We start from the raw sequence: 17,195 nt of genomic DNA, 5'->3' as shown, positions 1-17,195 counted from the left end.
TAAAAATAAGGAGGCAGTTACTCAGTGATGTGTTGGAAATGCCCCAAACATCAGGCTTTGAAATTAGGACAAAACTTGTATTCCTTTGCTGTGTCTTTTTGCAGTATTACTTTAGTGCCCTGTTGTATAAAGGATACATGTTTTGGAATATTTGTATTCTTCTTTTCACCTCTTTCATTTCAGTCATTATTGTGGAGTAACTACAAGGTGGTTGATCCATCCCCAGTTCTCCTTTCAAAGCAATTGAACTATGAAGCGGTTTTACAAACACCATCGGCCTCATGGTGACATCCTTGAGCAGTTACCTCCCTGTCCAARAGCTCAGTTCAAAAGCATGACTATCTTTGTTGTTTCTGGGTTGAATAATACACTTTCGAAAAACTGCCTGGTCTTTGTAGTTGAATCTGTGCTTGAAATTCAATACTCGACTGAGGGACCTTACAGATGTACAGTACCAGTCAAAAGTTTGGAAACCTACTCATTCCAAGGGTTTTTCCTTTATTGTTACTACATTGTAGAATAATAGCGAAGACATCAATACTATGAAATAACACATATGGAATCATGTAGTAACCAAAAACAAGTGTTAAACAAATCTTTGAGATTCTTCAAATAGCCACCCCTTTTGAAGGGTTTGTACACTCTTGGCTTTGTACACTCTTGGCATTGTCTCAACCAGCTTCATGAGGAATGCTTTTCCAACAGTTTTGAAGGAGTTCCCACATATGCTGAGCACTTGTTTGCTTCTTTTCCTTCACTCTGCGGTCCAACTCATTCCAAACCATCTTAATTTGGTTTAGGTCGGGTGATTGTAGAGACCAGGTCATCTGATGCTGCACTCCATCACTCTCAGTCTTGGTCAAATAGCCCTTACACAGCCTGGAGGTGTGTTGGGTCATTGTCCTGTTGATAAACAGAATGATAGTCCCACTAAGCACAAACCAGATGTGATTGCGTATCGCTGCAGAACGGTGTGGTAGCCATGCTGCTTAAGTGTGCCTTGAATTCTAAATAAATCACTAACTGTAGTTTCTCTTTGCTTATTTGAGCTGTTCTTGCCATAATATGGACTTGGTCTTTTAGCAAATAGGGCTATTTTCTGTATACCAACCCTACCTTGTCACAACACACCTGATTGGCTCAAACGCATTAAGGAAAGAAATTCCACAAATTAACTTTCAACAAGGCACACCTGTTAATTGAAATGCATTCCAAGTGACTACCTCAAGAAGCTGGTTAAGAGAATGCCAAGAGTGTGCAAAGATGTCATCAAGGCAAAGGGTGGCTACTTAGTAGAATTTCAAATATATTTTTATTTGTTTAACACTTTATTTGGTTACTACATGAGTCCATATGTGTTATTTCATAGTTTTGATGTCTTCACTATTATTCTACAACGTAGGAAATAGTACAAATTAAGAAAAACCCTGGAATGAGTAGATGTCCAAAGTTGACTGTACTGTATGTATGAAGGAAGGGGTAGTGATAAAGAAATCATGTCAACCCCTATTATTTTTGTATAACAACCCCTATTATTAGTGTAAATATTGTATAACGACAAAGTGAAGCATTTCTTCACAAAAAATATTGTTCTCACATTGTGTTATTTAACACTGTACAGGAATTTGTGGTTTTGGGTGGATTATTCTTTTAATATGTGTCCAGTAAACAGCCCCTTAGAGCAGTGGTTCCCAAGCAGTGGCTTCCAACCTTTTTAAAAACCGTAGCACACCTCGATGGAATAAAAAAAATTATGCGTCACACCTAAAATGTCCCTATTCATTTATTTTGTGGTAATGACCACCCATCTCATCTGATCCATTCTGCAAATAATATATTTTCTTTGACAAACGTTTTTTTAACCAATTATATCAGGTTTATTTGAACTGTTATCATAGTTCCTTACTTATGATGGATAATTTGTGTGGACTCTTAAAAGCGTCCTGCGAAACTGCTCTAGAAAGAATACAATGCAGACCCCGCCCTCAGAAGCCCTGCCTTCCTAAAGCTGTAACACCGGGGCTTGCATTTTTTTCCTCAATTTAGTACCACTCTTCAAACGAGCAAAAATGTGTTATACCTCGGTAATAAAGTTCCGTTTTGAACGGTTTGGCAGCCTGAGTGCACCGGACTGGAAACAACAATATAGATGTAACCATGTGTGCCATTCAATGGATTATCTGAGAGGCACTGGTGCTCCCAAGTCAAAATGTGTCAAAATGTGCGAACCACAGGTCACGTTTCTAAGTGAGAGGTCAAAATAATAAATTACTTGGGTGGAAAACCAATACATAAGGCTTAGATTGTCATTTGTCTGACCTGCTCTCTGAGGGGGACCACTCTCCCTCGGAGTGAGGGTGTACGTCCCTGGTCTGCACGGCCCCCAACTGTTCATATGGTTGCTCAGACAGCGAGAAGTACACCGACTTACTGTTAGGGAGACAAAAGAGCCAGCCACAGGATATATCAGAACATAAAATCTGATCATTCAAAGCCATATACCGAATGCTATATCTAACAATAGGACCCGGGTTAAATGTATTTGTCTTTTTCACCTAACACTTGGTGTTTTTGATTTAGATTGGCCAGCACAATGAATCCAATAGAATAGTCATTCTTAACCAATAGAATTAAGGTTTTCAACAGGAGTTGACATTGACCTGGCGAGCATGGGTGTGGTGAGCTCTTCTTTGGAAGGGCTCTCCTGTTCTGTCTGCTCCCGCTCTCTCTCCCTCTCATCGGACGAGGAGCTGCCATCATCCCTTAAGTGGGAGTCGGAGCGAATGCGTTTGCGCCGCCGCTTTTTCCTGCGTGCGCTACCGGAAGTGGGGGGGCCTTCGAAGGTCTCCTCGGCCCCCTCTGGGAGCTCGATGAGGATGGGCGACGTGCAGAGGTGGGCTGGCACTCTGGACTGAGGATGAAGGGGAGAAAATTAAGGCACAACTAAAATACAAATGAGTTGTGTTAATGTACTAGGCTACACATACAGTGGGTATCATAAGTATTCACCCCCCTTGGATTCTTTCACATTTTGTTGCATGACAAAGTGGGACTGAAATACACTACATGACCAAATGTATGTGGACACCTGCTTGTCGAACGTCTCATTACAAATGCATGGGCATTATTTTGTAGTTGGTTCCCCTTTGCTGCTATAACAGTTTTCCACTCTTCTGGGAAGGCTTTGCTGCAGGGACTTGCTTCCATTCAGCCACAAGAGCATTAGTTCGGACACTGATGTTGGGCGATTAGMCCTGGCTCGCAGTCGGGGTTCCAATTCATCCCAAAGGTGTTCGATTGGGTTGAGGTCAGGGCTCTGTGCAGGAGGAGGTTATTGAAAATCCTAGCATCGGTATTACGAAATATACCATTTATACCGTATACCGGGGGTATCGCCCAAGCCTAGTTGGGATGCCCATCTGGGAATTGAACACCAGTCCCCTGCATGACAGGCGGGGAACAACTCCGACAAACAGACCTTCTCCCCCCATCTCAGGCAACCCTGATGTCGTCGTACACTGTTTTTTCTTTTAAAAGAGAGGGCCTTCTCCAGTAACGCCAATTTTCCTAAGAAGTCACCGACAGAGTTCAGACTCTTGTACGCTGACACCGGTCACATGAACTGGTTCCACCCCAGGCAAACAAGACAGCACTTGTGAGTATCTTGAATTTCCATTGTGAAACCACATGCCTTAGGGCATGGTCAGAGGTTCAAATCTGTCTGGTTAGCCTTTTTGAGCTCTTACAACTGGCCATCTTACTCAAGCAAGGAAGCACTGGCTACACAAGCAGAGCAGAAGTGGTAGGCTTTTGGCAAAAACAAATCATACCCAAACAAGGAAGCGTTAGCTACACAAGCAAAGCAGAAAGTAGTTAGCTTTTAGCAAACACAAAAACTAATACCAAGACACAAAATATCTAGGGGACGAGTACTCGCTCCCCACTAATAGACACCTAAGTCGGAGCCAAATCTAGTAGTCGGTGTGTTTGAAATGTTAGTAAATTGCGTGACATGTTCTCCTTCAGGCGAGCTGAAGAATTGAGGAAATGAATGCAAGCCCCGGCGTTACAGACAGGCAGGCGGGGCTTCCCCGGGCTGGCTCTGAATTCATTGGCCCATTGGGCGTGTTTTTAAAAAWTTTCTTCAGGTGAATTTGATTGGTCGTTGACTCCCCATAGTATGTTATGCCGAGTGACTGACTGAAAGGGAAGAAATCAGACATTGAATATCTCTAAGCATGGTCAAGTTAATAATTTGGCTGTGGATGATGTATTAAACCACCCAGACACAAAGATACAGTCATCCTTCTGAACTGAAGGACAGGAAGGAAACTGCTCAGGGATATCACCATGAGCACATTGGTGACTTTAGTTCAATGGCTGTGATGGGACATTACTGTGACTCCACAAGAAAATGATATAATAATAATAAAACAGAATACAAATATTCCAAAACATGCATCCTGTATTTAACAAGGCACTAATGTAATAAAACAAAATATCATTTTGAGCCTAAATACAAAGCCTTATGTTTAGGGCAAATCCAACTCAACACTTCACTGAGTAACTGCCTCCTTTTCAAGCATGGTGGTATCTGCATCATCGTATGGGTATGCTTGACATTGGCAAAGACCGGGGAGTTTTTCAGGATAAAATAAATGGACCTAAGCACAAGCAAAATTCTAGAGGAAAACCTTCCTCAGTCTGCTTTACACCAGACACTGGGACAGGAATTCACCTTTCAGCAGGACAACAACGTACAACACAAGGCCAAATCTACACTGGAGTTATTTACCAAGAAGACGTTGAATGTTCTTGAGTGGCCTACTTCCAGCTTTGACTTAAAAATCGTCTTGAAAATCTATGGCAAGACTTGAAAACTGCTCTAACGATGATCGTAACAATTAACCTAATAAGACACACAGCTGTAAATTGCTTCCAAAGGTGATTCTAACATGTATTGACTATGGGGGTGAACACTTATCTAATCAAGGTATATTAGTGCTTTATTTTTCATTAATCTTTAACAAATGTTAGATAATTATTCCTCCACCTTGACATTACAGTATTTGGTATAGACCATTGACCAACAATGACAAGTAAATACATTATAATACCACTTTGTGACAATAAGATGTGAAGAGTTCCAAGGGGGGGAGGGTGAATGCTTATGATAGGCATTGTACATTGTCAATAAGCCAAAGAATAAACATAACAGGCTACATCACCTATCCTATTAGCTTAACACGTCTACAAAAAGAGGTTCACCTCCACTAATGAACAGACCTATAGGATCATATATATATATATATATATATATTTTTTTTAAATTGGACAAACCTCAAAATCCTCATTTTCCTCCACAAAAAAAGCTTCTCCGTTGTCACCAAGCTTCATTTGCAGGTAAACTGGCTCCCCATTGATCTCAATGTCCACCTGCAACACAGTCACAGTCAATGTGTGTGTGTGTGTGTGTGTGTGTGTGTGTGTGTGTGTGTGTGTGTGTGTGTGTGTNGTGTGTGTGTGTGTGTGTGTGTGTGTGTTTAAGAGAGAGCGTGAAAAAGGGTATGTTTGTGAGAGGGTGTGTTGATCATCTGTATGTGTATTTATCCGCTTACATACAGTGCCTTCAGAAAGTATTCATACCCCTTGACGAACTTCACATTTAGTTGTGTTACAGCCTGAATTCAACATTTATTAAKATGTATTTGTTTTCTCACTCATCTACACATAACATCCCATAATGATAAAGTGAAAACATGTTTTTAGAAATTGTAGATTTTTTTTGAAAATGAAATACAGAAATATCTCATTTACATAAGTATTCACACACCCGAGTCAACACGTGTAAAAAAATAAAAAAATAAAKAAAATAAAAAAATACACTTTTGGCAGCGATTACAGCTGCGAGTCTTTCTGGTTTAGTCTCTAAGAGCTTGGCACACCTGGATTGTACAATATTTGCACATTATTATTTTTTAAAACATTCTTCAAGCTCTGTGAAGTTGATTGTTGATCATTGCTAGACAGCCATTTTCAAGTCTTGCCATAGATTTTCAAGCCGATTTAAGTCAAAACTGTAACTAGGCCTCTCAGGAACATTCAATGTCGTCTTGGTAAGCAACTCCAGTGTATATTTGACCTTGTGTTTTAGGTTCTTGTCCTGTTGAAGGGTGAATTTGCCTCCCAGTGTCTGTTGGAAAGCAGACAACCAGATTTTTCTCTAGGATTTAGCCTGTGCTTAGCTCGATTTTATTTATTTTATCCAAAAAAAACCTCCCTAGTCCTTGCCGATGACAAGCATACCCATAACATGATGTAGTCATGGATTTGCCACAAACATAATGCTTTGTATTTAGGCCAAAGTCCTTCTTTGCCACAGTTTTTGCAGTTTTACTTTAGTGCCTTATTACTAACAGGATGCATGTTTTGGAATATTTGTATTCTTTTGTACAGGCGTCCATCTTTTCACTCTGTCATTTAGGTTAATATTGTGGAGTAACTACAATGTTGTTGATCCATCCTCAGTTCTCTCCTATCACAGCCATTAAACTCTAACTAAGTCACCATTGGCCTCATGGTGAAACTCCTGAGGGGTTTCCTTCCTCTCCGGCAACTGAGTTAGGAAGGGCGCCTGTATCTTTGTACTGACACATCATCCAAAGTCTAATTAATAACTTCACCTTGTTCAAAGGGATATTCAATGTCCAACAGGCCCAGCTGTTCCATAAGGTGTATTTTTATAGGCTTTTAAAATCTGATTCTACTGTTTGCATCAGTTACCTGATGTGGAATAGAGTTCCATGTAGTCATGGCTCTATGTAGTACTGTGTGCCTCCCATTGTCTGTTCTGGACTTGGGGACTGTGAAGAGACCTCTGGTGGCATGTCTTGTGGGGTATGCATGGGTGTCCGAGCTGTGTGCTAGTATTTAAAAAAACAGACAGCTCGGTACCTGTCAACACCTCTTACAAAAACAAGTAATGAGGAAGTCAATCCCTCTTCCACTTTGAGCCATGAGAGACTGACATACATGTCATTAATGTTAGCTCTCCGTAAACTTTTAAGGGCCAGCCGTGCTGCCCTGTTCTGAGCCAACTGCAATTTTCCCAAGTCCCTCTTTGTGGCACCTGCTCGACCTTACAGATAGTGTGTGTGTGTGTGTATGTCAATCAAAAAAATTATGTTAAACACTATTATTACACACAGAGTCCATGTAATTTATGTGACTTGTTAAGCACATTTTTTACTCGTGAACTGATTTAGGCTTGCCATATCAAAGGGATTGAATACTTATTGACTCAAGACATTTCAGCTCTTCATTTATTCATTTGTAAAAATGTCTAAAAACATGATTCCACTTTGACATTATGGGGTATTGTGTGTAAGCCACTGACAAAAAAACATCTCAATTTAATCCATTTTAAATTCAGGCTGTAACACAACAAAATGTGGAAAAAGGTCAAGGTGTGTGAACACTTTCTGAAGGCCCTGTACATGCACCCATCAGGTGTAGGCTACACCACACACACACTCCAGTCTTCTCCTTTTCCGTACTCTCCACACTCACCACTTTTTCTTTGGAGCGCAGCACACCCAGCTTGCCGAAGCGCACGTGGAACGGGGAGCACTGGAGGCTGCCGTCGGGCTGGCGCACCACGATGACATCGATGCCCCCCGTGAGCGTGGCCGGGTTCAGGCCCCGGTACAGCTCCTTCACCGTCACAAACACCGACTCTGCCAGCTGCCCCACGTAGTTCATGGTCTGGGACTGGAGGTGGAGGGAGAGATAGAGCAGGAGAGAGAGAGAGYGGYGGGMGGGGGGGGGGGGGGGGGGGAGCGGGAGAGAAAGTGGGTCAAGGGGAAATTCTTGTCCAACGTTTACGCAATTTCTCTACCAATCAATGTTCTTGAATTGAGAATACATAAGGCCTAGTCCAGGCTCCGACTGCAAATTGTGTAACATGTTTTGAGACCTCATGAAAGGCAAACAATATCAATGCAATTTGTCGTCGTTCAATAACAAGGTAGGCTATACTCTTCTCTCTTCCTCCCTATAAGCTACACTCCCCTGTGGGCTACTGCCATATTTCTTTCACCTGTTGTTTCTTCCCATGTGCTTTTACCCGGTTAAATCAAAACACAATAATCGAGCTGGACTACCATACAATCAACTTTTTACAATACCTAGGATAATACAGCCTAGTAGGCTATCCAAGTTTGTTGGCAGAATACAACATACATTTACCTTACCAGGATCATGTCCACTCTAAAATCTTGTCACGCTAAACCGAGACGACAAGCAGCTAGCCTAAGTGTTTTAAACAAGCTTTCTTGACCCTTGGAATATGTGAGAGTGTTGATTCATTATTATAGGTTAAAGATCCACTGCTCTGAGGAAGATCAAGGTCCATCATTACACACCCAACAAAACAATATGGTGATGTAATTTCCTTTAACTACTCATGATGATGCATTGACCCACCTTATATGGAGTTCCTATTTATGGTGTTTCATAAATTTTCTATGCTGTTTTGTCACTAAGACGGGTCTGGGGTTGTAACAGTGTACTAGACTCTAGGCCTACAGAAAACAAATCAATATTGAGAGATGTTTTGGTACTCCTGGTAGCCTACTTTCATGAAATTCCCTGTAAAACAGCCTACCTCTGCCCAAATAGAAAAGATGGGATTACATCAATTATTTCTGACAACATGTAATCAGACTTAGTGACTTCATACCCCTTGACTTATTCCACATATTGTTGGGTTACAGCCTGAATTCAGTATTAAATGTATATATTTTTGTCTCACCCATCTACACACAATACCCCATAATGAGAAAGTGAAAACATGTTTTTAGAAATGTTTGCAAATTTATAAGAAAATGAATACAGAGATTTAATTTACATAAGTATTCACACCCCTGAGTCAATACATTGTAGAAGCTCCTTTGGGAGCGATTACAGCTGTGAGTCTTTCTGGGTCAGTCTCTAAGAGCTTTCCACACCTGGATAGTGCAACATTTGCCCATTATTCTTCAAGCTCTGTCAAATTGGTTGTTGATCATTGCTAGACAACCATTTTCAGGTCTTGCCATAGACTTTCAAGTAGATTTAAGTCAAAACTGTAAGTAGGCCACTCAGGAACATTCACCGTCTTCTTGGTAAGCAACTCCAGTGTAGATTTGGCTTTGTGTTTTAGGTTATTGTCCTGCTGAAAGGTGAATTAAATCTTCCAGTGTCTGGTGGAAAGCAGACTAAACCAGATTTTCCTCTAGGCTTTTGCCTGTGCTTAGCACCATTTCGTTTCTTTTTTATCCTGAAAAACTCCCCAGACCTTAACGATTAACAAGCATACCAATAACATGATGCAGCCACCGCTATGCTTGAAAATATGGAGAGTGGTACTCTAATGTGTTATATTGGATTGCTCCAAACATATCACTTTGTATTCAGGACAAAAAGTATATAGTTTTGTCACATTTCTTGCAGTATTCCTTTAGTCCCTTGTTGTAAACAGGATGCATGTTTCGGAATAGATTTACTCTGTACAGGCTTCCTTCTTTTCACTGTCATTAGGTTAGTTTTGTGGAGTAACTAAAATGTTGATCCTTCCTCAGTTCTCCTATTACAGCCAAAATACTCTAAAATTTTATAAAGTCACCATTGGCATCATGGTGAAATCCCTGAGCGGTTTCCTTCCTCTCCGGCAACCATTTAAGAAGGTCGCCTGCATCTTTGTACTGACTGGGTGTTTTTATACACTGTCCAAAGTATAATAACTTCATGCTCAAAGGGATATTCAATGTCTGTGGTGTATTTTTTTTTTACCCATCTACCAATAGGTGCCCTTTGTGAGGCATTGGAAAACCTACCTTGTGTTTGAATCTGTGTTTGAAATTCACTGCTCGACTGAGGGACCTTACAGATAATTGTATGTCATTCAAAAAAAATGATAAACACTATTATTGCACACAGAGTGAGTCCATGCAACTCATTATCTGACTTGTTAAGCACATTGTTACTCCTGAACTTATTTATGCTTGCCATAACAAAAGGGGTTGAATGCTTATTGACACGCAAGTTCAGCTTTTCATTTTTTATGAATTTGTAAAAATGTCAAACATATTTCCACTTTTATATTACGGGTGTAACTTTTAAATTCAGGCTGTAACACAACAAAAATGTGGAAAAAGTCAAGGGCTGTGAATACATTCTGAAGGCACTGTAGCTTAGGCTACATTTTGAGTTGTGTCCAAGAGTGTCCTTTAGTCAAATCCATACTGGCAAACTGATTAGTAACATTGTAGAGAAAGGCATGAGGTCCAAAAAGCATTTTCAGCATACACGCTTTGACAAACCACAACATGAGAATTAAATGAGGATTCTATGACTCAGTTAAACAAATCCCATAGCCTAGGCCTAGCCCCAAGGCTAATAAAATATTTGTTTCTGCATTTTGTAGTAACCTCTATTGGAAGTGATCACATATTTAACAAGACTGAATTATGATCAAGCTACTACTTTTGAATGAAAACCACTCCGTGATTTGCATATAAGCTTTGAAGACTCTCCAAAAAAACTAGTCACTATAACAAAACTAGGCCCAAATAACAAACAAAACAGGAGAAACGAGCATTAATTGAGGCAATTGGGCTGTTCTACTTTTATTCTGACGGGCCAGTGTTGACAATAGGACTTCGACAGGTGAAGGACTAGCCTATCAGAATCTAGAAGACCGATAAAACAGGCTTCAGGCTAATCATGGAGTCACAACAAAATGTTGAATGTGGATTAAAGCGACTTAAGAGGAAAGACAACAAGACCAAAGGTTAAATCTTGAGAAACAAAGCCTCCCCCAAAGGATATGGCTAGCATTTTCAGGCCTTACCAACAGAGAGAAGTGAAGTTGTACTTTCTCCACAAGGCCTTGTTCCCTGGACCCCCCTTCCGCCATCAGTCACCCAAACTTCCTTCATCCCCCAGAATTCTTTATGCTCCCCAGAATCGCTCCACTGGCCTTCCAGTTAGCCCTACGCTAGGCTACATTTTGGACACTTAGGCTAGAAGACTACAAAGCCACCTTAGTAGAACCGCGGATACTTTGAAAAGAAAAAGTCATTTTCAGCCCTTTTTCCTAATCGGCATATACGCCTAGCCTAGCGTTAATAGTCTCTAGGCCCATGTGTTCTGAGCTGGAATGCAATATAGAAGTCTATGTGAGAGACCCAGTATATTCACTCACATCACCGCTCCCTCGATCACTAAAACACACACACACATATTAAGGCACGTATACACAATTCACACTTCCCCTCTCACTGCACATGACAGCCAGGCCAGCAGTTTCTGAAAAGCTTGGCTGATCTATTCACGAACACTCCGCTCTGCCCAACACACAGTGACCAGTCACTCGGCGCACTCTGGGATTGACTGCTACTCTCTGGCCATTCTAAAATAGACTCTAGCAACATCAACACTAGTATAAACGCTACCATTTATCAACAACAATTTCTTTCGGGTACTTGAAAGCGGTACTTTTGGGAACTTGATGGGATATTCTTACATGAACAGAAAACAAAAGGGTGAGTTGGTGCACAACGCACAAGAGGGTGAGGGAGGAAGTATGGTGTGGTTAGAGGTACACACAGTGCAATTGACCAAATAGCCTAACCATGCTGGTTCTAGAAGAGACAAGTAGAGCAGGGCCGCTGGAAAGCTCCTGGGCTACAGCGATGATGGTGTGATTGTTTTCTTCTCTTTGCTCTGTCAGGCAATTCAAGTTGCGGTTGATATGATTTATTTTTACCGATACATTACTTTGTAATAGAATCTGCGAGGMCAGCAGTAATGGAGGCTGGACATAAAGCCCACAACGGACAATTGCGGACAGTTTGTGTGGAGACAAAATGGAGGGAGTGCAAACTGAGTATAGTGGTGAGGGAAAACTCCTGGCATTCGATATATTTCTGGAAAGCCAAGAGTAGGCCTATTATTTCATTGAGATGTCTAAACATGATTAAGCTAGATGAACTGTAGTAACACTGCAATGAAGTTACTCAGATGTCTACGAAAAGTGGCCCGTATGCGAATGACTTGTGACTTTGGTGCTGATCCTTTTAAGCAATGGACAAAGCTTGCTATTACTACTTTTCCTGACTTGTCAGACTACAACAAAATAATTTTGATAGGCATGCATTGTAGCCAAGGAGAACCACTCCCTCGAAGCGGTAGAGATCATTTAAAGGCAAACATGGCCAAAGGCAAAGAGACTCATCCCATCTGTTAGAAGCAAATGATACATTGTTGGTTTGAAGCCACCTAATTCATCACTACTTGTTTTTGTAAGAAGTGTTGACAAGCTGAATGTACCCCGCTGTCTGTTTAAACTACTAGCACACAGCTCGGACACCCATTCATACCCCACAAGACATGCCACCAGAGGTCCCTTCACAGTCCCCAAGTCCAGAACAGACTATGGGAAGCGCACAGTACTACATAGAGCCATGACTACATGGAACTATATTCCACATCAGGTAACTGATGCAAGCAGTAGAATCAAATAAAAAAAATAATAAAAATTGTAAAAATACACCTTATGGAACAGCTGGGCCTGTGAAGAGACACACACAAAAAGGTAGAGACACACACAAGCTCTAGTACACCTACTCCACACATACCTACGTTGTAATATTGTTGTATGGTGGTATTATACATCTTGTATTGTAAATATGTAGTGGTGTAATAATGTTATACGATGTAATGTATCTTTTGTTTTATATGTAAGTGCSTTAATATGTTTGGACCCCAGAAAGAGTAGCTGATACCTCAGCAGCAGCTAATGGGTGTCCCTAATAAATACATTGTGTACCTCTGATGTTTTTTTGTTTTTTTTTCACCTTAGTTCTCATTTACAACGGCGAGCTGGCCAAGATAAAGCAAAGCAGTGTGACAAAAACAACAGAGTTACACATGGGATAAGCAGACATACAGTCAATAACACAATAGAAAAATCTGTATACAGTGTGTGCAAATYAYGTAAGGAGGCAAGGCAATAAATAGGCCATAGTGGCAAAGTAATAACAATTTAGCAAMTAACACTGGAGTGATAGATGTGCAAGTAGAGATACTGGTTTGCAAAAGAGCAGAAAAACAAAAACAAATATGGGATGAGGTAGGTGGTTGGATGGGCTATTTACAGATGGGCTGTGTACAGCTACAGCGATCGGTAAGCTAGTGAGGGCTTCAGTTTCCAGCTTCAGTGATTTTTGCAATTCGTTCCAGTCATTGGCAGCAGAGAACTGGAAGGAAAGGCAGCCAAAGGAAGTGTTGGCTTTGGGGATGATCAGTGAAATATACCTGCTGGAGCGCGTGCTACGGGTGGTGTCAGAATGGTGAATGGTGWKGTCTGCGTAGAGGTGGATCAAAGAAACACCCGCAGCAAGAGCGACATCATTGATATATACAGAGAAAATAGTCAGCCCGAGAATTGAACCCTGTGGCACCCCAATAGAGGCTGCCAGAGGTACAGACAACAGGCCCTCCAATTTGACACACTGAACTCTATCTGAGAAGTAGTTAGTGKACCAGGCGAGGCAGTCATTAGAGAAACCAAGGCTGTTGAGTCTGCCGATAAGAATACAGTGATTGACAGAGTCAAAAGCCTTGGCCAGGTCGATGAAGACGGCTGCACAGTACCTTCTTTTATCGATGGTGGTTATGATATCGTTTAGGACCTTGAGCGTGGCTGAGGTGCACCCGTGACTAGCTCGGAAACAGGATTGCATAGCAGAGAAGATACGGTGGGATTTGAAATGGTCGGTGATCTGTTTGTTCACTTGGCTTTCCAAGACTTTAGAAAGGCAGGATGGATATAGGTCTGTAACAGTTTGGGTCTAGAGTGTATCCCCCTTTGAAGAGGGGGAAGACGACGGCAGCTTTCCAATCTTTAGGAATCTCAGACGACACGAAAGAGGTTGAACAGACTAGTAATAGGGGGTGCAACAATGGCAGCGGATAATTTTAGGAAGAGAGGATCCAGATTGTCTAGCCCAGTTGATTTGTAGGGATCCAGATTTTGCATCTCTATTAGAACAATCAGCTGTCTGGATTTTGGTGAAGGAGAAAAGGGGGGGGGAGAATGGCTTGGGCCAGTTGCTGCGGGGGGGGTGCAGAGCTGTTGGCCGGGGTTGGGGTAGCCAGGTGGAAAGCATGGCCAGCCGTAGAGAAATGCTTATTGAAATTCTCGATTATAGTGGATTTATCATTGGTGACAGTGTTTCCTAGCCTCAGTGCAGTGGGCAGCTGGGAGGAGGTGCTCTTATTCTCCATGGACTTCACAGTGTCCCAAAACTTTTTGGAATTAGTGCTGCAGGATTCAAATTTCTGCTTGTACTGTATTTTTTTGAAAGGGGCATGCTTATTTAAAATGGTGAGGAAAGCACTTAAAGAACAYCCAGGCATCCTCTACTGACGGGATGAGGTCAATATCCTTCCAGGATACCCGGGCCAGGTCGATTAGAAAGGCCTGCTCGCCTTTGTGCTACATCATTGGTTAGAAGCCACCTACTCACAGTGTGTACCTCTGACGTACGTGCTACTAACATGCATCTGACGTGGACCAAGAAAATAAAGACCATCATGCATGACATGACCCGTAAAAAAGGTGGAGGTGGCATTTGCCAGGATAAAAGTACGAAAACGTATACACTCACTACGGTAAGTCGCTCTGGATAAGAGAGTCTGCTAAATGACTAATATGTACATTTGATGCCAAAGTCCTCGCTCCTTGCAACAATGACTTTGCGATAGTTTATTACATTCAGGGATGGGCCAAAATTCAAACAAACCGTTGTTTGGATCAAACAAACGACTAAAATGGGCATATTCAGTATTTTGATTAGATTCATTCGTGTTCAGTGGTTTTTAATAGAAGTTACCTTGAAAGCAATTTACTTTGGACACTTCTCCAATAAGACACTACTTCGATTGTTGAACCATTTCAAGCCAGACTTGAACACTGACGCAAGTCAATTGGTTTGTCACATTTTTTCAGCGAGACAAAACACGCAGTTCCAAGTTATGATGACCAAAACCCTGTATGTTCAAAACAGCTTACGTTCCGTACTTATCTATAGTTTTCAAACCAAGTGCGTAGCTAAAACCAGTTGGTGGTGGGTTAGCAGCTAGCCAGCCATCATAGTTGTCAGGGAATTAATATTCTGGACATCAACAACACGATCAACCAAACTCTCCCGTACCTTGCGACGTGGCTGGCTGACATAGCTTCTATTAGGTTCGCTTCACAAAAATAAACGTATTAACAATATAAAAATAAGATTATTTCGCACATCTTTCTATCCATTTACATGTAATGTTTAATTAACGATACAGTAACGATTATGTTTATTTGATCTTACCTACAAACGGAGTTTCCACAAAATGATGCTTCTACTTCGGGCGCGTGCGCACACTACTCTCTATGGAAGAACATGCAAGTCAGCGTTTGAGTGGTACACTGAAAGTAGCCGGAAGTCAACAAATAAAATCGAGGGAGAGGATATACGTATGCACCAGGAGTCGGAAGTTGGCCAAATTGCCAACAGCCTGCCAAATTTGATGGTGGCGGGAAAGATGGCGGAAGCGGAAGCGGAAGCTCAAGCGGATTGTGAATCTAATGGCGGTAGAATRAAGGACAATTAGTGTATTGTCCAAAAATCTTCTTGAAGAATCAATTTGAGCTATCTAAACTGGTGGAGAAAGTGATGGGTAACGTGAAGGCTGTGAGAATCACGAGAGGTGGGCTTGATTTTATTTGTTGTACTTCTGCGGATCAGAATGAACTTTTGTTGCTTTTTAAAAAATTAACAACAAATCAATACAGGAAGTTCACGTGGGAACACAAGTATATATGAATAATATACAATGGACAATTGGGCTAGGGGGTACAATATCACATTACACAAGGACTTTAAGGGACATTCATACACTTATAATTCTAACAGCTTTTTTGTTAGAGTATTTAATTGTCTTAAAATACAGTTACATTTATTTTTGTAAGGTAAGATTTTTTGTTTGTTGTTGTTGTAAATTTACATTTGTGAATATGAAATTTGGCCAAAAGAATAATTAAATTAATTACATAAAATGTTTCAGCTTATTTCTATCGTAGGTAAAGAATCCAAACWGTACATCTCTCCACAATAGTGTAAGATCTTCATAAATGTGTTCAATTATAAATCTACTGATGTCTTGCCACAGTTTTCTTACATGAATACAATGCCAAAAAAGATGCAACACTGTTTRTGGYTGGTCATTACAAAAGGAYCAATTTGAGTTGATGTTTTCCTTAAACTTCTTCATATAGTGGTTGGCAGGATAATATTTATGAATAATTTTAAAGGAAACTTCCTTAATTTTGTTAACAAGTAGGTATGTGTGGCAACATCCAAACGTTTTTCCAACAGACATTATCAATAAATCCATTCCAATAAGGAATAAGGTATAGATAGATACAACATCCTGCTGAAACAAGGTTCGTATCGCTCTGTTGAATGGACCAAAAGAGAAACAAATGTTTCTTACTGATGAGTCAACAGGGTCAACGGAAGGTAGGCTCTGAGGGTCAGGTCTTGACACATTCCTGAATAATAAAGCAACACCTGAGGGAATGGCATCTAAAACAATTGCAAAATCTTTAGGTGTTACAGGGACCTTGTAAAGTGATAAGAATTGTTTATAACTGAGTAAAAGACCCTCTGCATTTACCAGTAGGCTCACCAATAGGATATTATTTCGGAACCAATATTCTAAAAACCAAATCAGTATTTTTATACAATATATCCCGATTATTCCATATATAATATCTGTGTGGGGAAAATGTATGCTTAGAAAATTAAGGACCATGACAAGAAAACCTGCCGATGAAAAGCAGTATCACTGGAACTTTGTCAATATTATAATTGCAAACCAGCATGAAGTTAAGGCCACCAAAAGTAGAGAAGACATGATGAGGAATAAAATTCCACATAGAAGTGGGTCTTCTTAGGAATTGTTTTATCCAGTTGATCTTAAAAGTATTATTTAAGGTAGTAAAGTCCAGAAAATTCAGCCCACCATTCTCATAAGTGTTCATTACAACAGTTTTCCTAATGTAACGGGTACGGTTTCTCCACAGAAAGTTGAAAAGCATCTGG

General features: G+C 40.8%; 1 protein-coding gene across 3 annotated transcripts in view; it reads right to left on the bottom strand.

Moving 5' to 3' along the window:
- The window catches only part of LOC111962340 (phosphatidate phosphatase LPIN2), a 36,670-nt gene extending 21,152 nt beyond the window's left edge, over positions 1-15,518 (bottom strand). The window contains exons 1-5 of one of the 3 annotated variants that reach the window (XM_023985382.2): positions 15,420-15,518; positions 7,570-7,770; positions 5,341-5,436; positions 2,661-2,911; positions 2,320-2,430 (exon numbers count right to left, since the gene is read on the bottom strand). In XM_023985382.2, the coding sequence (XP_023841150.1) occupies positions 2,320-2,430; positions 2,661-2,911; positions 5,341-5,436; positions 7,570-7,761 (650 nt within the window). In that variant the 5' untranslated portion in view covers positions 7,762-7,770; positions 15,420-15,518. Of the gene's footprint in view, positions 1-2,319; positions 2,431-2,660; positions 2,912-5,340; positions 5,437-7,569; positions 7,771-8,247; positions 8,269-10,891; positions 10,973-15,419 lie in introns of those variants that run through there. The other 2 variants (XM_023985363.1, XM_023985391.2) reach the window with 2 other exon arrangements.
- Positions 15,519-17,195: the final 1,677 nt, after the last annotated feature.

Source organism: Salvelinus sp. IW2-2015, linkage group LG1 (assembly GCF_002910315.2).
Source record: "Salvelinus sp. IW2-2015 linkage group LG1, ASM291031v2, whole genome shotgun sequence".
NCBI classification, from domain to species: Eukaryota; Metazoa; Chordata; class Actinopteri; order Salmoniformes; family Salmonidae; genus Salvelinus; species Salvelinus sp. IW2-2015.
This window is presented reverse-complemented; position numbering and strand designations above follow the sequence as displayed.